Below are 22,763 nucleotides of genomic sequence, written 5' to 3'. Positions count from 1 at the left end.
AAACTGAGAAGAGTAACAGCTTTATGAAAGGCAGCTACTGTGAATGAACCATTTAGATTAAACACTTATTTTGCGTAGTTAAAAGGATACTTTGTGAAAAAACAATTGAAAAAATTCTGAAATGTTTGAGAAAAAAAAGTGCACTTTTATTTATCTGTTGTGATATTACTATGAGTTTTGAAAATGTAGGCTACACTTTAGGCCTAACGTAACGTTACTTGTGAAAATAGTACCAAAGCAAATAAAAACAAACCGTATCGTTGCTGTGTGTGTATTTTAATTTAATCTTGCCAGGCATATGTAGTAACCATTTTATAAACGCAATAATGATTTTATCATGGTAGTAAATAATATAAGTAGTATATAATCTACTCCCATGCACTAGAGAGCAGTGTAAACTTCATGCTAGCGCAAACAACGTTGACTACTACATTTCCCATAAAACAGTGAGTTCGAGCACCTCGGTCTCCATGACAGTCACAGTCTTGTTATTGTTGTTTAGTAGATAATCATGGATGGATGAAGAATACAACTGCTTTTCTCTCCATTCAACCCTTCTTAATAAACCAGGCGAGGATTTGGTGGAATAATCAGAGTTCCGTCTCATGTTCTCGGACGCTTTTCTCTCATTCGCTCAAGGTTTGATAGATCAGGTTCGGCCCAGCTCAGTGCTGGATACTACACAGTTGCTCAGTTGTGATCCAGTCTGTGTGGTTCCTGTTCGTGAAGAATGAGAGAGCAGAGGCGGTGCAGCAGCAGCAGCAGCGGTCGGGTCCGGACACAGGAGGCTCGGAGTCGGATCACAGGCTTGATGGAGGAGATGCGCCTGTAACAGCATCAGGAGGATGATTTCACGATACAGCCGTCGGCCTGTATCTCACAGCCTAGAGATGTGCGTATAAATCACACAGAAATGATCTCAAGCTGCCTACTAAGATAGCATTCTGTTATCTTAGTCGCATAGATAGCCAGCTCACTGGGTTACTGTGGACTGGTGTTTAAAAACAGCTGGTTTATGTGTTCTTAAGTAGAGTGAGCAAACACTCAGGGGATACTTTAAAAATCAATTTCTTCCTAGATTTTTGTATAGAAATGTGTTTGGATGGATAGATTGATAGATCTTTTAATATATATAATATATACAGATGGGTGGACATGATATCTTAGATAGATAGATAGATAGATAGATAGATAGATAGATAGATAGATAGATAGATAGATAGATAGATAGATAGATAGATAGATAGATAGATAGACCGTAGATGGGTAAGCAGTGAGATAGAAAGATCTTTGGATATAGATAGATAGAGTAAATAGTGAGATAGAAAGATCTTTTGATTGATCCATAGATAGATAGATAGATAGATAGATAGATAGATAGATAGACATATGGATGGATGGATGGATGGCTGGATGAATAGATAGATATATAGATGGGTAAGCAGAGATAGATAGATAGATAGATAGATAGATAGATAGATAGATAGATAGATAGATAGATAGATAGATAGATAGATAGATAGATAGATAGATAGAGTAAATAGTGAGATAGAAAGATATTTTGATTGATCCATATATACATAGACAGATGGATGGATGGATGGATAGATAGATATACAGATGGGTAAGCAGTGAGAAAAAGATGGATGGATAGATAGATAGATAGATGGATGTATGGATGGATGGATAGATATACCGTAGATGGGTAAGCAGTGAGATAGAAAGATCTTTGGATATAGATAGATAGAGTAAATAGTGAGATAGAAAGATCTTTTGATTGATCCATAGATAGATAGATAGGTAGATAGATAGATAGATAGATAGATAGATAGATAGATAGATAGATAGATAGATAGATAGACATATGGATGGATGGATGGCTGGATGAATAGATAGATATATAGATGGGTAAGCAGAGATAGATAGATAGATAGATAGATAGATAGATAGATAGATAGATAGATAGATAGATAGATAGATAGATAGATAGATAGATAGATAGATAGATAGATAGATAGATAGATAGATAGATAGACATATGGATGGCTGGATGAATAGATAGATATATAGATGGGTAAGCAGAGATAGATAGATAGATAGATAGATAGATAGATAGATAGATAGATAGATAGATAGATAGATAGATAGATAGATAGATAGATAGATAGATAGATAGATAGATAGAGTAAATAGTGAGATAGAATTGGGATTGATTGATGGATTGATTGATGATTGATTGATAATCAAGACTGTCATCATCCAGTAAATCCTCTCTCTCTCTCTCTCTCTCTCTCACACTCTCTCTCTCTCTCTCTCTCTCTCTCTCTCACACACACACTCTCTCACTCTCTCTCTCTGCTGCTTTTGGTTTTGGTAGTCGTGGTTTGTCCCGCAGCTGTCTGGACCAGCATCCTCTTCCAGAGGAGGCAGATGATGATACTGTGCATCCTCCCAGACTCCTGCATGATCTACAGGAGGACATGTCCTCATACAGCAGGCGGGTGGCAGATTGAATGTGTGTCTGTACAGGCGTATATTAAAGGGATAGGCTTTCATCAATGTGTATATTGTGTGAATTCTTGTCAGATAATGTTTATCCTTGTCTATAATCTTCACTCTTTCCAATCTGACATTTGAATTTATGAAATGATGACTCTCTCTCTTGCTAGGTCTGAGGACTCCTCTGCATCATCCACCAGATCAGGATGTCAGACACTCACCACAGATGACACAGCTCAGTCTTGGTCTGGTATCCATAGTTACACAGGAACTGGCATCTCTACAGAACGCAGCTCTGTCTTCTCGTGGGGCTACGATGTGAGTCGTGGAATGATTACTGTGACTGTCATCATGTAACTTTACACAGCACCTTCAAAACGGGTTCAAGTTCTTGTCTTTTTTCCTTCTTTTCCGTTAGGAATTTGATAAAGCCGCTTCCAGGCAGGTCCAGCAGATGTTTGAAGAGATCGAAGAACTGTTGTATGAGAGAAAGTGTGAAACTCAGCTCAAAGGCCTGCAGGACGAGTGTCAAGAGTGGGCTTCACGATTCCCTCATCTACGGTTCGCACACGAATACATGCACATGCTCAGATCTGTGGACATCAGTAATGCTTTAGCCGTCTCTGGTTAGGGCTGCGTGATTAATCGTCTGCGATAGGGATTTATCCTGAAAACGTTCTCCCCACTGTAATACTCTGCTCAAATGAAAGCACTACACAGCCAGTCCGTCTTCACAGCTTGTGCTATTTGCAGAGACTAAACCTCTGTGGCGAACTTAATAAATCAAAACATGAATCTCGACTATTGTTTGCTCTTGTGGTTGCTGAATAAATCTATGCAACCTCCTTGCTACAATCAGGGCTCAACGCTAAGGATTTTTTTTTCTTCTAATTTTCACTGGCCCCATCACAAAAAGGTAATGGTAACACTTTACAATAAGGTTTAATTTGTTAACATTAGTTAACTACATTAGTTAAGAATTTAAAATATGTCTAAAGTATTTATTAATCTCAGTTAATCTCAACATTTACTAATACATTATTAAATTTCAAAATTGTATCTATTGATATTGATATTAGGTAATAAACCTGAACTAACAATGAACAGTTGTATTTTTATTAATTAATGTTAATAAAGATTATGAGCTGTAACGAATGTATTGCTAACTGTTAGTTCATATTAGTTAATGCATTATCTAACATTAACTAATGACCTTATTGTAAAGTGTTACCAAAGTAATAAATAAATCAAATAGGCCTAGTTATGGTCTTCATTGTTTTTTTTTTTTAAATAAGGTTGGGACACCTAAAACTACAAGCCTAACTCATTCAAATTCAAATATTGTTAAAGGATTGTTAAAAAATATTGTTAAACTGTCCGTAATAAAATAAGAACATAATCAAATTTGGAGCAATAGCACAAATACAATAGAAAAAACCTACAAATAAAATAAACACTGATTTTTATTTTTCAGGTAAGTCTAACAGTAATTTTCAAGGAGAGAAAATGAATAATCAAAAATAAAATGTCAATAATAATAGATTAAAGGGATAGTTCACCCAAAAATGAAAATTAGCCCATGATTTACTCATCCTCAAGCCATCCTAGCTGTATATGACTTTCTTCTTTCAGACGAATACAATCAGAGTAATAAAAAAAATGTCCTGGCTAATCCAAGCATTATAATGGCAGCCTAAAATTTGAAGCCCAAAAAAGTCCATCCATCAATTATAAAAGTACTCCACACGGCTCCACAGGTTAATAAAGGCCTTATGAAGTGAAGCGATGGGTTTGTGTAAAAAAAAAATCATATTTAACCCGTTATAAAGTAAAATATCTAGCTTTCGCCAGACCACCTTCCGTATTCAACTTGAGTTAAAAGCTGAAATCGCGCGACGATGACGTAAGTGTTTTGAACTGGGAGAGGCGTTACACTTTCTTCATGAGTTGAATACGAAAGGGCGGACTGCTGGAAGCTAGATATTTTACTTTATAAAGGTTTAAATATGGGTATTTTTCTTACAAAAACCCATCAATTCACTTCAGAAGGCCTAAATTACCCTCCTGCAGTCATATGGAGTACTTTTATAACATTTTTTACATACAATTTACATTTTTTTAATATTACTCAGATTGTATCCGTCTGAAAGAAGACGTCATACACACCTAGGATGGCTTGAGGGTGAGTAAATTATGGGATAATTTTTATTTTTGGGTCAACTATCCCTTTAAGTAACAAAAGTTATTCAGTCAAGAGCGGTGAGGGATTTTTTTCGTCTTTGTCCTTTGTTTGATTAACATTAAAACAAATACAGTAGCAGGTATATTAAGCTGCTGTCACTTTAAGAGCTGCACGGATCCAATATACTGTAACACATGATTTTTATTTCTCAAATGTTTGTTCACTTAAGATATAACAGACTAAGTTTGCTAGGATACTCGCCAAGACGGGTGTTTAAAAAAAACAATGTTTTTTACGCAATTTTTTGTGAAAATGTCCATTCAAGTGAAAGAGAGCTCAGTTCAGCATTCGCACACTGTCTGAGAAGCAGCTTTCTGGGAGCGTGCTTCGGAAGTTCGCGCTTGTTTGCATGTATTGCACTGAACGTAGTTAGTGCCCCGATAAACTCATGGCAAAGTTATTTTTCGTTCTTTGCTAAGAAGTAAAAAGAATTTGCATCAGTATACTGTTAACAAACATCCAGACGCCGGCCACGCTGCTGAGAGCGACGTTTAGATGAATATGTAAATATGTGCTGCATGCTTTTTCCTCTCAATAACAAAAAAGATTGAGCATTTGATTGAAAACGAAGAGAGCATTTGATCACAGCCATGTGGATGTTTGAAACAGCTCTGCAATTCACTGCCATCGTGTCGACAGATGAGATCAATAAAATTACACTGTTATGATAGTTTGATTATAAAATATTTTTGACTGTGACCATGTGAGACTATAGTTTGAATCAATCCATTTTCTTTGCATGGCACATTGACATTACAGTGCAGAATGGCTCTTTCGGCATTATGAGCATAAGCATTAGTTTCATGTTTCTCAGAACGGAAGAGAGCTCTCGGGAGAGCACGTAAATCCCATTTCACAAGTCAAATTTTTTTACAGTTTCGTTACAAGCTGTTCATAAATTGGCAATACAAAAAGTGATTCATACATAAAAAAAATGTTTACAGTGAAAATGCAATAATTTAGTCTGGGTAAACCCGGTCCGATCTGCCGGCGATTTGATTTCGCCCTGCAGCTCAGGCTGGAAACCTGTACATATTTCTATCCTGCTTCTGTTACAAATTTGCGGGGACCAATCACAAAACGGCTTATCAACCTGGCGCGGGTTTAACACAATGGCGGATAAAGAAACGATGGATCGTTGGTCTGATTGGTTGAAGGACAATCCAATTGTGTACAGTCATTTGAACTATGCCTGTTGATCACGCCTCTTGTGCGGTAAAAATTCTGTTTTTACAATGTTCAATCTTAAAAGATTGAGCTTGGTCTGGTGATAGCCAGACAAGCAATTATTCTGATGAAACGTTAAAAGATATTTCCCAAATGAGAATAATCATGATTATTAATTGAGAGATGATAATTTTTAAGCACAATAATCATGATTATCAGTATAACCATAATCGTGCAGCCCTATGCCTGGTTATTAAACCTGTTTGGGGCATTTGTGTGTAACAGGATCCTCGGAACGCAGCTTGTGTGTCCTACAGATGAAGGATTCCAATGGTACGCCACACCAGCTCACACGCCCATCCCCTCCAGTGCTGGCCAGAGCAAAGAGATAACCGCCAATGAGTGAGTTCAGTTTGTCGATGAAATTATGTGTTCTGTAAAAGTCTCATTTTCATGCCAATGTGTGCATGCGGCAGGTTGTGTGTGCAGGGTCGGAGGGCCGTTTTGTGTCGGCCCTCTGTGGAGGTGACCCACCCTAGTGTCACGCCCAGCAGTAACCATGGAGATGAGATGCCCAGGGTGATTGAGGCTGAAGGGCTGATTGAAGAGTATCTCGCCTTCGACTGCAGGGACCTGTGAGTGTGTGTGCTCGTGTGTGACAGATGGGAGTTGGGAAGTGTTATTTTAGAATAATTTATCTGATATCTTGTTAGAGATTTTTTTGTAGATAATACGTGTTTATCTAGGGACGAGGAATGGGAACGCGAGTATGTGAACAGACGGCGAAGGCGCTGCCTGCCCCCTGTCTCGCCCTATCGCTGTCGTCGGGAGGCGGTGCTTGATGTGCTGTTTGATGATGTTTGGCGTGAGCTCATTGGCTGGATGGAGGAGCTTGTACGTAGGCATTGGGAGGGTTTTGTGTCAGGTAGGATGAATTTTCAAATACTTGATGTGATTTGCTGTGGGGGTTTTCTACACTATTGTTCAAAAGTGTGGGGTGGAGTTTTTTTTAATATTACTTTAAAGAAGTCTCTTAAGGCCCTGATATACTTCAATTGAAATCGAAGAATGAATGGGGGGATGGTGGGATGTAATTTCGAACAAAATCAGGCCAAAACGAAGTTCGTGTTTAGTTCGTTTCGGGAGTTCAAGGCCGCATTTATTTGATCAAAAATACAGTAAAACAATAATATTTTGAAATGTTGAAATGTAAAATAGTTGTTTTCTACTAGAATATATTTTAAAATGTAATTTATTCCTGTGATAGCAAAGCTGAATTTTCAGCATCATTACTCAGTGTCTTCAGTGTCACATGATCCTACGGACATCACATTATACTGTCAATTATCTTTCATACTACACAGCTTAATCACATAAACGTCGCACACCTGTGTGTGATAGGTGCGTAGGAGGGCAGGACAAAAAAGTCCAAATATCAACCAATGCAAGAAGTCCCGCACACTATCAACTTGTAATTAAAAATGATTTATTTTTGCAACGTTTCGATCTTTCGATCTTCCTCAGACATGAAAAGGAGAGATGCCTGAGGAAGATCGAAAGATCGAAACGTTGCAAAAATAAATCATTTTTAATTGCAAGTTGATAGTGTGCGGGACTTCATACTACACAGCTTACCAAATAAATGGATATAAAACATTGGCTGAATCGAAAATCGGCCCCATACCACCCCCCAATACCCTCAAAAAGGGCATTCTTTGATGGAAACCATAGTGGACTTTATTGAGTGCACTCATTCTATCCCACATTGCACCGCAGTAACGAGTGTACAACCAATTTACGCTCAACGTTCGCTCACTCGTTTTCATTCACTCCTTCAATTGAACTGTATTAGTGGACTAAAGGCCCGTTCACACCAAGAACGATAACTTTAAAGATAACTATATTAGCGTCCACACCAGTGGATGATATTGTTTGAGTTTGTTACAGCTGGATGGATTCTGATTAGCTGTCAATGTTTTTATCGTTCATCACCTGGAAGAAAATAGTTCTGAAAGTGATTCCAACGATATCGTTTCTCTGTACCGTTATCGTTATAGCTGTGGTGTGTACTCTGCTATTCTTTAATATTGAGAGAGATTTTTAGAGCTATATCTTTATCTTTATCGTTATCTTTATAGTTATCTTCCTTGGTTTGAAAAAAGGGGTGATGAATTGAGAAATTAACTTTCCTTTGAGCCTTTGATATATAAAAGTTCATTGTGATATAAGAATATCCTGCAAGTTTCGGAGCTTCCTTGTTAGTCAAAGAAAAGCTTTTTATTGACACCAGACCCAGAAAACGCTCGATCTCAGAATATGTTGACCATTGACATCATAGAATGCAGAAACGCCGCCTCAACAGATAAATATGTACGCCTGATTCTGTAGCCCCGCCCACCGACTCGTGGAGCTAAACGGGTCGCTGCTGAGCAATAAACATGACGGTTCCAGGTCATAGTAAGACATTGCGTTTGTTCGCTTCATTTCACCACGGAATCGATTGTAAACAAGATACAGGTCGAGACTGGATTTGCAGACATATTGAGATTAAAACACAATGCTGTGCCTTCTATATTGGATCCGATAGGAAGGGTGCAACACACTTATGTGAGAAAAACATGTTTTTTATATGTGATAGTATTGCATTGTTACAGATCGTATTGATTATGTGTACGTGTCTAACTGAACATACCTTATCACGCTGTCACAGGCTGGAGAATCCTTTATTTGAGGTGTTATTGGTTCATTCGTGATCAGACTCGGACTTGTAACGTTATGGGCCAGGCAGGGCTTGCAAAGCCCAGCGGGCCTATGTGTTTTTCAGACGGGCTACCAAAACGTATCTTAAATAGTCTTATAACATTCCTTTCTTGCACGCGCGCGCGCGTGTGTGTGTGTGTGTGTGTGTGTGTGTGTGTGTGTGTGTGTGTGTGTGTGTGTGTATCGGGCCAGCCAAGTAATAAAAAAATAACATTCCAATCAATCGCGGGTGGATGAGAGATGAATCACTGTATTTGTTTGATAAAGGCATTTTGCGAGTCCTGTGAGCGTTTCTCCACACACAATACAATTCCCACATGTACTGAGAGGAGCTGAAGCTCATTAAATATGCAACTCTTACCCAATCCTAGCGGTGGGCGTTTACTTCCAGGTCTTCAGTTCGGCACGCCCATCAAAACCGAGCGTGGCTTGAGAGAGCCTCAAAACCAGGGTGGAAAATAGCCTATTATTTATTCATTATGTATTTTTTTAATGTAAAAACCACGCAAACCTCATAAATTGACCTCAGAAAAAAAAAAAACAGTACAAACATTTTTAAAAAGCCAGTTCATGACCCCTTTAACATAGGGAATAGTGATTGAGGGTTAAAGGGGCGATTTCGGATTCAGCCATTGAGTTTCTATTATGTGAGAAGACACTGAAGTGAAATGAGAAATATAAAGTTTAGCAGTCATTATTTACTACTATTTGAGAGCAAAGTGTTGTGATTGACCAATCAGAATCAAGTGTTCCATTGCATCTTGTGTTGGTGAAGAATAATTTCTCTTTGAACTTCTCTGTCCATCAGATGATGAGAAGAATGCCATGGCCCTCAGCCCTGCGTGCCCTGACACCCAGAATCCTTTTCTGCTGCTGTCCAATGTCTCAGCAGTGCTTCCTCCACTGTCACAGAGCCGAACACAGCAGCTCACGGCCAGCTTGCAGGCCCAGGTTGGTCAACCTCTTCAGAGATTGTAGAACAAATTCGGACAAATTATTTTGGGTTGCTCCTTTTCCTGTGGCAGATGGATGAAACACTGATTTCATCTGAAATCCTGTCTCACTGATTTCAGATATCTGTAACCCTTCCATTCCCTGCCATCTGCTTGATGATAGTGTCCAAATATATTTAAATAACAGGATTCCCACAGTCATAGAAAACTGTGATTTCCAGGTTTGGAAAAGTCATTCAAAATCTTTTAAAAATTAAGAAATTTCTATTGTGAATGGGTAATTGAAATGAAAAACTTAAGGGAAGTTGCTGTACTGCATCCAGAACTATAGCCGCGTTTCCACCGCAGGAACTTTCCCCATGAACCAGGGACTTTGGGGTAGTACTCTGTGTGTTTCGACCACTACTCGTGAGGTAGTACTTTTTCAAAGTTCAGGAACTTTTGGGGGTGGGACTTGGGCGCTGAACATGCTGATTGGTTGAGTTCATGCAGCATTTTATTTCAACCACCATTTTTAAAAGTCTGTTGCGGTGTGTGCAGTAAGAGTTGTTTGCTATTCAAATCAACAATGGAGTTACGACAGATAAAAAATACGACAGATGGGCCGACGACATTCATAAAAATGGAATTTACTGTATAATGCAGAATGTCACAGAATTGGTCAATTTTTGGATGAATGAATCAAAAGTAGGTCAGAACCGTTAAAGGGACAGTTCACCCAAAAATTCTTTCATCATTTACTCACCCTAATGTTGTTCCAACCCTGTAAGACTTTTGTTCATCATATAAAGCGATCGAGTCTCTTCAGAAAATTTGGAATAAACCGCTTGATTCATATGAATTAGTTTTACAATCTCTTTATGACCTCTTTATTACCTTTTTTAAGCGTCAAAGTGGTAGTTGCTTAGACTGTCAATGGAGGGACAGAAATCGTTCCCATTTCATAAAAAATATCTTCATTTGTGTTCCGAAGATGAATGAAAATCAGTCAGATTTAATTTATCCATTAAAGCAGAGTCCAGAAAAACAGATTTCATAAGGCCTTAAATTTAATTGCAAAAATTGTTTTTTACTTGTCATGCAAAAGGAAGAAATTAAGTCTTGTTTTCTGAGATTTTGAACAAAATGAAGTGATTTTATGCTTAAAACAAGAACAAATTTCTGTCATTGGGTAAGTGGATTTTTATGAACACATTGGCAGATATTTGTTCTTATTTTAATCATAAAATCACTTTTACAAGATTTCCCAAGGTTTCTTATTTCAAACTTTTAAGCTATTTTTTTTTTTGTCAAATTAATTTAAAAGTTGTGGAGATCTGTTGGAAATAGTTTTTCAAACTTTGAACTCAAACTTACAACTCATTGTGTGCTTAGATATTTACATTTTTAACGTGTTATGTTCCAATTGGTCTTAAATTTACCTTTGTAAAATCTGCAGAAACTCTGATTCATAAAGGAGAAATGTATATTTTGCTCATAAATTTTTTTTAATTGGCTAAATAATTGCATTATTTCAATTCAAATCTGAAATTTTAAATAACTGGAAAAGCCAGAGAAATTAATTTAGTCAAATCTGTGGGAATTTTGTAGACATAAGCCTAGATCTTCGCTGCTTTGTGTCCTCTCTGTCTTTACACATGAAAGATACCCACAAATGCTGTTTTTCACTGCGGTCAGCATTTGTTTTTTTTCAGCTTTTTTCCTGAGGCTTGCAATTCATTAACTTTTTACCTCCTTTTTTTGTGTTTTCCTCATTGTCTCTGTTTTTGTCTTTCTGTCCAATCATCCATCTGTCATCTGTATTCTTCCTTTCTCTTTCTATACCTTTCTATTTCTATCCTTTCCCTCATTTTCTTTCCAAAGAGCTCAAAGTCATGGGGTTCAAAGCACAAGTCAAGACGGAAATCCAAAAAGCAGAGAAAGTCATCGACTGTATGTAACTCTACCCTGATAACAACACCTAAACAGAGAGGGCGAGCGAGAGTGTTTCTGTCTGTGTACCGGTTCCCCTCTTTTTCTCCTTCAACACTCATCTTTGATTTTAGTTTTTTTAACTCTTAAATCACTGGCCACTGTTTTAACATCCCTTTGAAATGTCTAACTTTTATTTAAGCTTGCGTACATTTTTTTTAGTCTTGTGGAGGTGTTTATAATGCTTGTTCCCACTCTCAGTTTTGTTTCTGTTCCGTATGTTTCTTTTCAGTGTTTTTTTGTCTGTTTTATGCATCATCGCATGCTGTACAGATGATGGATGTCAGTTGCTGTTTTTTAAATACTGAGATATACAGACTTGTGCACTAGAGGACAATAACATTAACCTGAATTAGCGTAGCTTTTTTTTTTTTCCTGATTCTCTCGCTTTCTCTGTTCCCACAGACCAGTCGAGTGCCTGTAGGGGCGGCGGTTGCTCATCACAATCTCAATGACCTCATCATGATACATGGCATTCCCCTGCAGCAAAGGAACCTGGGAACTCTGGACCGAATAGCTCAGTATGAACACCACAGCGGAAATAAACACAAACTAATACAATCTTTACTGTGCATATTTAGCACTGTAGTTTAGTGTTAGTGTTTAATTCTGTTGCTCTACAAACGGTCCAAACTAAAGGTCAGCTGATGTAGTATTTTGCCTCTAGAGCCACCCATAGGAAAAATTACCAAACAAACAATATACAAGAGTTCCAAAAGTGCTATGGTAAAAATAAAACGGAATTTAAGGAAGAAAAAAAAGCTTATTTTATAGGGCCGTAAACATGTAATTTTTGTTAAACTTTTAATTTAACAATTAAAATGGAGTCCAAAAAAAATGTAAACAGAAAAAACAGAATTTGGAAAAAAAATTAAATGGAATTTGGGAAAAAATTTAACGAAATTCATAGGGCCCTTAACATGGCTGCCCAAGCGAACAAGGAGAGTATTTTTGGTATTAATAAGGATTTTAACATCAAATAATCATTTTTTTTGTGTTGCATTCAATCTTGTGTTCATATATACAGTCATGTTCTTGTGATAAACATCGGCGCACTTCCTTTAACGTAGGAGCTAGCGAATACATATGATGTAGTAACGATGTAGTAGTGGTGTCCCATTTCTTAGGGGAATATTTTCCACTCTGTTTCAAGGGGCAAGGACAAGGGGTATAAAATAGAATTGGGATTGGGCCTTAGTCTTTTTATCAGGGCTCCAGACTAACTTTTTAGGAGCACAGTGGCCCCCAACAGAAAATTTTAGGGGCACAACCAGAAAATGTAGGGGCGCACACCGTAAATCAACATGCTAACCAAATCTACTAATTTCCACTGTATTACTAATAGGGATGGGTATTGTTAAGGTTTTATCGGTATTACTACTCTTACCGATACTGCTTATCGATCCGGTACTTTAACGGTATTATTATCGGTTCTTTTTATTATACTGTATATTTTTTTTTATGAAAAAAAAATAAAAACATAATTAAGAACATAATTAACATGGCTTTATAATCTGAAAAGTAAAATATCTATGGCAAAAGAAACAGCAATGTTTGAACAAAAATATAAAACATCTATTTGTTAATGGACCAGGTGCAGGCATTCAGAAGGTCTGCTAACATCAATATTACTTAGAAAGAACAAAAATACAAAGAAATATAATAAAGTAATGAAATGTAAAATAACACTGCATAGTTTTCACAGTATAAATTGATAGATTAATGCCTTTAAAAGCTAAAGTTATTAATTCAAGAGATGTGAATATTTGCCTTTTGTTCGATTCGAATGAATGGCTCAATCGTCAGCAGGTTTATTAGACGCTGCCCCATTAAGACCGAATGCAGAACTAATAATATCATATTCTCCTATTTCTCCAAACTATTTACGCCCATTTAAGATATAAACTGTTAAAATAACTACTCTCCAACCTGGTCATTTTGACACAGGCTATTTGTTGTTTATTTGATGGTTTAGACGCGCACACGAAGCCTAAAATATAAAGTGCAAGTCGGTCCATTTCGCAGCACACACGCATAAGCCGCCTTGAAGTTGGAAACAGCGTCTCTTGCGCGGATTATTGAGCATTTAATAGCTCTATTATCAAACACATCCCGCAGTTTAGCAACAATAGAGACTGCAGTTTACAACAATCACTGATTCTGACGTTAAGTTTAGGTTTAGGGAGAAATGACAGCGCTGCTGTGAAGGGAAGGATGTTGCGCTCGACGGAACACGGTTTTACCTCATATCTTCTTTTTTATAATCCTTGGAAGCTGAAATCGAAAATAAAATTAGATTAACATCACAGCACATCCCTAAAGTTTAAGCAGAATAAACTTTTGTGTAGTTCTCTTGGCCATCGTCACTCATTAAGCTGACTGTGGTGTTGTGTGTGCACTGGAGATCCAAGCGAGAGAGCTTGCTCTCTCTTCTGGATTGCGAATAGCAAAAATGCATCACGGACAAATGGTTTAATATTATCTCATATAGAAACGGCTGGCAAAGATAGAATTTGCCAGACATAACGTCTATCAATTATAAATAATAAGTGTATTTTCTTAATTTCTCCAGTACCGACAGCAGGCAAATTTACTGGTCGCACATGTGCGACTGGATGTAAAATTCAGTCGCACACTCTCAAATTTTAGTTGCAAAATGCAACCATTTGGTCGCAGTCAGGAGCCCTGTTTATATTTCAACTTTAAAACTCTAGTATGACATAATTTGTTTGACAAGGAATTAGCTGTGCAGGAAACTATGTCTCTATGGCTTCTCTAAATGAATCATACTTTCTCTGATTAATCCTCTTTCTGTCATTCTGACTGTAGGGACTCTGAGGAGAAAGTGTCTCATCGTCCCGGGTCTAGTGTCATTCCTACCAGTAAACCTCGGCCCCGTCGTGCACTGGAACAAAGCTCCTCGTCCTTGACTCGTCCCCCTCAGTCGGCACGGCGACGGAACCCGCCTCCTCGCACTCTGATGCCATTGACGTCCAGTGTAACGCAGCCCATCACAACTGGCTCCATGGAAGAAGTGGTTAGAGGCACAAGATTGTAAGAGCTACTTATATTTGTATTATATATCCGGTAATCTTTTGGTTCCCAAAAAACAATTTTCTTACAATAGTGTGTATCTGTATGTGTGTTTAAGGACGACCGCCAGTGATCGTTTGGCCTCTCCTCCAATGCCTCTCAGTAGAAACACACTTCTCCCTCCTATTGGCACAGGAGACACAGACCACACCTACTCCGGACAGCACTCACGGCTTATACAGGTGCAACCAAACGTTAGTAACAGTTGTTTTACAATATGAGTCGCCAATATTTGTGGTAATTTTTTGTGGGAAGAGCAACATTTAAATTTTGAATTTAAATGTGTGTATATATAGTTTTGTCAGCATTTAGGAGTACATACTCTACCATTTAAAAGTCAGTTTTTGAAAAAAAAAAACTCTTCGCAAGGCTGCATTTATTTGATGAAAAATACAGTAAAAACTATAATGTTGTGAAATATTATTACAATTTAAAATAACTTTTCTATTTTAATATATTTTAAAATGTAAATTATTCCTGTGATGTCAAAGCTGAATTTTCAGCATCTTTACTCTAGTCTTCAGTTTCACATGATACTTGATACATGATCAACTTTATGAAACTAGATGAATTAATAATAAAAAAAAATTTTTTTTTGAATTAGATTAGATATTATATTATTATATTATATTAGATATTAATTAAATCGACAGCCTTAAATATTTAATTTTTTTATATTAATCTACACTCTGTACATCATAATGACAAAGCAAAAACAGATTTGTGACAACTTTGCAAATTTAGTAAAAAATAAAAAACTGAAATAATTACATTGCATAAGTATTCGTACCCTTTTGTGGGACTATTGAGACTTAGCTCAGGAGCATTCCAATTTCACTTGTGTATTTACTACACTTCGAGTAGAGTTAACCTGTTCAAATTCAATGGGTATGATTTGGAAAGGCACACCCCTCAATAAAAGGACTAATAGCTGAAAATGCATATCAGAGCAAAAACCAAGCCATGAGGTGGAAGGAACTGCCTGTAAGACTGTATCAATACCAGATCTGGGGAAGACTACAAAAACATTCTGCTGTATTGAAGGTTCACAGAAGCATGTAGTCTCCATAATCCTTAATGGAACTAGAGTTGGCCTCTTGGCCAAACTGAGCAATCGATGGAGAAGGGCCTTGGCGAGAGTCGTGTCCAAGAAGATGACGGTCACTCTGGCTGAACTCCATGATCATATATGGAAATGGGAGAAATTTACAGAAAGGACAAACATCACTGCAACACTCAACCGATCTGGGCTTTATGGCAGAGTGGCTAGACATGAGCCTCTCCTTAGTGAAGACACACATTTAAAAAAACACTTGGAATTTGCACAAAAAAAAGCACCTAAAGGACTCTCTCAGACTGTGAGAAACAATATTCTCTGGTCTGATGAACCTCAGTTCCAAGCATAATGTATCAAGGAAACCAGGAAACCATCATCACCTGCACAATACCATCCCAACAGTAAAGAGTGGGGGTAGCAGCATCATGCTGTGGGAGTGTTTTTCAGCGGCAGGGACTGGGGGACTCGTCAGGGTAGAAGGAAAGCTCAACGCAAAAACATATGGTGAAAATCTAGTCCAGAGCATTCAGAACCTCGGACTGGGAAGAAGGTTCACCTGCCAACAGGACAATGACCCTAAGACAATGCAAGAGTGGCTTATGGACAACTCTGTGAATGCCCTTGAGTGGCCCAGCCAGACCCTGGGCTTGAACCCAATCAAATCTCTGGAGAAACCTGAAAACATCTGTCCCCATTCAACCTGACGGAGCTTGATAGGACATGAGGTGAAGAATGGAAGAAAATCGCCAAATGCAGATGTGCAAAGCTTGTCACATCATACCCAAAAAGACTTAAAGGGTTAGTTCAACACAGTCATTAGTTACTCACCTTCATGTCGTTCCAAACCCGTAAGACCTTCGTTCATCTTCGGAACACAAATGAAGATATTTTTGATGAAATCCGATAGCTCTCTGATCCCACCATAGACAGCAATTTAATTAACAGAATTTTCATTTTGGGGTGAACTAACCCCTTAAAGGTGTTTTAAGTACTGAGTTAAGGGCTTGAATACTTATGCAATGTACTTATTCCAGTTTTTCCTTTTTAATAAATTTGCAAAGTTGTCACATCTTTTTTTTACTTTGTCATTAAAGTGTATGGAGTGTAGATTGTGTATATATATATATATGCCTGTATATATATTATACACACATATGTATGTGTGTGTGTGTGTAAACACGTGTTTGCAGAAGCAGCGAGGCTCCTCCAGTCGTGCACATAGTGCAGTGACCGACGAGGGTGTCAGTCTGCAGCCCCGAGACAAAATGCACTTGCTGGATGTGTTTTCCAGACCCAACACCACACACACCTTTAGGGTGAATCTCTCCGACATATTTGTATCCATAAACACTTCATCATGCCCCTTATCATGTGTTCATGGGTGTATTGATCATGGCAAACCTTGCTTTGCAGTCAGACACCCCATATCGCCGTTCATTTACTGGAATAGACAACATCGGGCAGGGACGACCTGGCAGAGCGTCTGTCGGCGTAGGTGGGTGCATACAAACCCGCATCAGATTGGTAGATGAACAGTTCTATAACCCGCCCCATTGACTGTGTTTGGGTGTGTGAGCGCAGATTCTCTGGGAATTGGTGTGACTGGAATCAGTCTGGGCATCAGCAGCTCCTCCTTCATAGACTCGTTTTCCCATCATCCCCTTGGCCACTTCCCCATTGAGCATGAGGAGGAGCCAGATGCAAAAGCTCCACCCCCAGGTAAGTGGGAATCAGTTTTAATACGTTTTTTTGCATTACAAGATAAAGGTAAAAAATAATGAACATGACGTAAAAACATAATAGTATTTTGTCAGAATAAACTACATTTGCATTTCCTGAAGGAACCAACTGTTTTTGTTAGGCAAAAGTTTCTGATAAACTTAGGTTGTAGATTTTTGTTCTTTGTAAATTAACTTTGTAGTGTAGAATAAATGTGGCAATACATAGTTAAATATATACAAGAAAAATTCAATTTACAAATACACTACTGTTCAAAAGATTTTTTCATGTTTTTGAAAGAAGTCTCTTATGCTCATCAAGGCTACATTTATTTAATCAAAAATACAGTAAAATCAGTAATATTGTGAAATACTATTAACATTTAAAATAACTATTTTCTATTTGAATATATTTTAAAATGTGATCCTTCAGAAATCATTCTAATATGATGATTTGCTGCTCAAGAAACATTTCTAATTATTATACATTTTTAAAGCAGTTGCTACTTAATGTTTTGTGGAAAGTGTAAAACATTTTTCAACAAAATTGTACTGACCCCAGACTTTTAAACAGCAGGTTAATCATAATTCAGCATGATTTGCTGTCAGTTAGTTTTTTAATTCTGTTATAAAGACAAAATGAGCACATCAAAGGATGAAATAAAGTTGCCACATAAAAATGTCGAATGGAAAATACAATAGGATATAATAGCAGCCATTCAAGCACCGTAATAAGATTAAGATCTCAGGTGAAAAAACAATGCACTAAAATACACTTTATTCTCAGTACACTTTCCATAATGTACTTAAAGTGATCTATTTTCACACACTAATTTTGTATATTATACAAAAAATTATGTTTTAGATCTCAAGAACATCTTAAGTATGTAGTATGTAATCTTAAAAAACATCTAAGTGTACTAAACTGTGCTATTTTGAGAGAACTAAAATGTGCTTTTAACATACTATATCTGTTTTTTTTTTTTTTAATTATTAGTTACCACTTGTAGTTCACGTGAACCCATCTTTCATACACTTTTAAATATACTCATCAGACAGAAAATAGACTTATGAAATATTTAAAATATAAGAATAATATATAATAAATGTATACAAAATGTATTTATAATGTATTGCCCTCATTTTTCATAGCACACTTTTAAGTGATGCACTTATAAAACACTTCTGTATATTCGGTTTACTTTTTCTGACTACACTTAAAATCAATTTAAATGTTAGTGTTGATTAGTGCAGGGGCTCTCAACCCTGGTCCTCGAGGCCCACTGTCCTACAGAGGCCCTGTCCCAAATGGCACACTTCATGTGCACTTTTGGTCTTGTGGACCTACAATGGCCGCTGCGTGCGCGTGTCCGTTAAGTCCACGAGACCGCAGGGTGTCCCATTGGTCATTTTAGGTCTCAGAAGGGTGCTCGCGAGCGCCTCGTTTGAGGTCGATATGCGCCCTCGATGCGCACTTCTGCCGAGCCTGCACTGATGAGAGCTACACAGCGGACTTCTTCCCAGCAGTCAAAGCGGCATTACGTCGTGAAAGTGCGGACTCAGAGGAAGACCGTGAGGGTTTAGGGTGCCATTTGGGACAGGGCCAGAGTTTAGCTCCAACTTTGATCACACTCACCTGCCTGTAGCTTACTAGTAATCCTTAATTAGCTGGTTCAGGTGTGTTTGATTAGGGTTGGAGCTAAACTCTGCAGGACAGTGGGCCTCGAGGACCAGGGTTGAGAGTGCCTGGATTAGTGCATTTATATTAAGTGTAATTACACAGTTGGGACAATGTACTTATAACTAGTCCATTAGTAATATATTTTTAAGTAGCTCAATTGAACTTAAGCTTTATTACTATATAAAAGTCTACTAAGTCTAAGCACACTTTTAAAAACTCCTCTGTATATTTTTGTAGTGGTATACTTTATTTCAATACACTAAACATCTATTTAAGTATCAGTGGTATTTCTTTTTTTTTATTTTTTAAATGCACTAAAGTACGACTGAATTAGAATAAATCAACTTTTAATTACTGTATAACTCTCACAATTTTATTTAGCACAAAAATAAGAATGTACTTGCTTGTATTTAAGTATTTTTTAGCACATTCAAGTATTCTTTTTTTCCATGTGGGATGCTTGGTCTCTTCAAATTTGCACATTCTAGTACTCTATATTGATCAATATTATTTATTTATTTTTTTTTCAATTGAAGAGTAATGATGAAAGACTGAAATGTAGAAGGGAAGTAATTTAATATTCTGATTTATAAATGCATTATTTAATATCAATGATTAATCATTAAGTACCCTGCTCAAATGCAAGTGCTAAAAGTCTAAACTTTTTCTTTAGATATAACTTACTAAACCTTACACAGATCTCACAGGAAATGTTCCTTACAGACCTGCAGTACAGTTGTACAACAAAGTTTGTATTTAGAAACTATTCATGGACAGCATAAAATGCATAGAATTAGCATAAAGCATAACATTTGGTAAGAAAGCAACCACTAAAGCCGCGTTTCCACCGCAGGAACTTTCCCCAGGAACTAGGAACTTTTGGGTGGTACTCTGTGTTTCGACCGCAGGAACCGGGCTCTAAATAAAGTTCCGGGTAAATATTTCCCCCTCCAAACGGCCCTGCTCGCGAGGTAGTACTTTTTCAAAGTTCAGGAAACTTCGGGGGTGGGACTTGGGCCCTGAACATGCTGATTGGTTGAGCTCACGCAGCATTTTATTTCAACCAGCGTTTTTAAAAGTTTTGCAAGGTTCGTTCTGCGTTCAAGTAAATATCAGTCTTGATCTTTCTGTCCGATGGCACGCGTTGTCTCAGCAATCGCACGGTCAATGTCCGTAATAGCTGACAATTATTTTAAATAATTGTCTTATTTTAAATCTAGCTTTCAGAATACGCTTTAGTATCAGTGCTCGTCTCTTTTCCGTCGTTTTGTTAATTACATATTTAGTAAACCAATACAAAACTAGCAATAGCAGCGCTGCTTGAATCTCCTCCATACTTGTTATTGTTGCAGACAGTGTCGCGCAAAAATGATTACGGTGAATGTCCAAAAATGTCCAACGGTGGTTTGGAGGAGCAGTTGCGCGCAGTCACACGTCTCTGGACTAATTTGCCGGAAACGCAGACAGTAGCAGGTCTGGAGGAAAAAAGTGCCTGTAAAAAAAATTCCTGGTACAAATTGTTCCGGGTAATTTCGGTGGAAACGAGGCTTAAGAGTATAAAAGTACCTTTAAAAGCCTGAACGTAGTGTTCACACTTTGTCTCTCTCTCTCTATCACTACTCCCAGTGTCTGGTCCAGCACGTTCCCACAACAGAGGCGGTACGACGGCACGCAGTAGCAGACCAGGGCTTTAACACAAAAAACATGTACACACACACACACACACAATCTCCCTCCCCTTCTTGAACCAAACTCACCTCAGCACTGATGCAACCTTTCTTCAGTACTGACAGACGCTTTATACGTCTGCTGGACTTTTGTATGACACGCCGTTTGGGGCGTGGACTATATTTATGACCACTGTTGTTATTATTAATAGTATTGTTATTCATGTTGTTGTTTGAAATTTTCTAAAACCCTATTTTTGTATATTGGACTATTCAGCTTCATATGGCTGCCAAATACAGGAAACTGTCTATCCGTTACATCTCTAGATGTACTGTACATGCTGTACTGTATGGAGTAACAACTTTTGGTTTTCCCTAAAGACGGCTCTATGAGGCCTACATGGAGTTTCTATGCAGGTTCATACAAGCAGGGGTTTTAAATTGCCTGAATGTCGCCCACACCGGATTGTTCGAGACTATTGGATTTTGGAACCTGCTATGGAAGATTATACTGTCTGTATCCTGGACGGATGCAATTCCAAATCCACAATCTTAGACAACAGGTGTGTAAGAGTTCTTAAGGTTTCCTTATCACGATTCCATGATCATGTAACGTTCGATAGCATTCAAACTGACTCCAAGGTCTTATTCCCAGCAGAGCTTCAGTGTAGAACCTCCATGACCCTGTTTTTCAGAGATGCACTGAAATTCTGGAAGTATATCTGCAATACGAGTGCGGGACAGTACAATAGTACAGCCTACATAATGATGTGTGCAAAAGGGATTAAAAGTTTCAAGTTTCTTTTTAAAACATTTTGTTATTGTGAAAATTGGCTTCAAGGTGGGGTCATATTTGCGGAATTTAGGTGAAATTGCGTGGGTCAATTTTCCGTTGTCAATCCTGTAGCGATGTACGAAGCACAGCTCACACAGAAGTCACCTGCTTTCAAACTAGCGGTTTTCTGCTGGTTTGCATGGTGTATTTGTGTGACCAACTTCAACATGAGCTACATCTGCATGGGGACATTTTCCAGCCTCACGCAATTTCTATTGCAATAAGTAGAATTCGCCCGCAGAAAAAATGGTAAATGTGACCGCACCTTCAGTCATGTGAGTCATTCAGAGCTTGGAAAGCGATGGACAGGACGTGTGTATTAATCATTATATATATATATATATATATATATATATATATATATATATATATATATATATATATATATATATATATATATATATATATAAATACAAAAACGCACACAAAGATCGCAGAGTTTTCAGGGTTTGTTCAAACAAGCGTACTGTAAAATACATTTTTTGTCAGCATTTCACAGGTTATTTTAAGATTTCACAGGAATATTTCTTTAATTTAGTTTTTTTTAAATGGCCATTTGGTTCCTTTGGTGCCAGGAAATCCTTAAATATTTAACTCTGACTGGTAAAGCACATTTTGACGTACCATTTTACTGGCAGATATTGAATGTGGCTCTTACAGGTTTGTAATGTTTATGTGGCAGCTTCACTGTAAAAGCATTTATTGAAATTGTACCGACTCTAACTGAACATTTGCATTTCTCAGATTTGATTAACGTGTTGATCTCAGTGAGTGAGTATTGCTTTTAACCGACTTTTTTTTTTCTATCTGGAGAGTAACCAAGCTCAAAGCATGTATTATGAGTGTACAGGCCATTATAATGTTTGATGATCAGAGAGATAGATTCCTCTACAGCCATACCGAAGGGATGTCACAGAAAGACATCTCTTCATACCCCAGCCTAACGCCTCCGCCTCTAAGACAGATCCAACTATTCTTCACTCAGCTCGGCAAGGACAATCTAGAGTTGAAGAAGTTGTAGCCATATTTGACTTCTAGAGTGTCTTTGTTATTCGACAGAGATTTCAAGAGCTCCAGTAGACATTCTGCTGTTTGAGTTTCATTGCTGCTGATTCAGGTG

The 22,763-nt window shown here is 37.7% G+C and overlaps 1 protein-coding gene across 4 annotated transcripts; it reads left to right on the top strand.

The window, feature by feature from the left end:
• Positions 1-390: 390 nt before the first annotated feature.
• fam149b1 (family with sequence similarity 149 member B1) lies at positions 391-21,950 on the top strand. Of its 4 annotated transcripts, none has more exons than XM_079833561.1 (16): positions 391-892; positions 2,378-2,497; positions 2,670-2,817; positions 2,918-3,060; positions 6,194-6,310; positions 6,385-6,543; positions 6,655-6,833; positions 9,477-9,619; positions 11,485-11,553; positions 11,998-12,113; positions 14,422-14,646; positions 14,744-14,867; positions 16,933-17,058; positions 17,156-17,237; positions 17,324-17,461; positions 20,768-21,950. In XM_079833561.1, the coding sequence occupies exons 1-16, from the start codon at positions 846-848 to the stop codon at positions 20,833-20,835; spliced, it is 2,004 nt and encodes a 667-aa protein (XP_079689687.1). In that variant the 5' UTR covers positions 391-845; the 3' UTR covers positions 20,836-21,950. The 4 variants fall into 4 exon arrangements, with proteins under 4 accessions (XP_079689687.1, XP_079689686.1, XP_079689689.1 ...); XM_079833560.1 differs by having other exon boundaries at positions 14,744-14,879; XM_079833563.1 differs by lacking the exon at positions 11,485-11,553.
• The last annotated feature ends 813 nt before the right edge of the window (positions 21,951-22,763 follow it).

Source organism: Gobio gobio (assembly GCF_949357685.1).
Source record: "Gobio gobio genome assembly, chromosome: 13".
NCBI classification, from domain to species: Eukaryota; Metazoa; Chordata; class Actinopteri; order Cypriniformes; family Gobionidae; genus Gobio; species Gobio gobio.
Note: the sequence above shows the minus strand (reverse complement) of the source record. Positions and strands in the feature narration are given on the sequence as shown.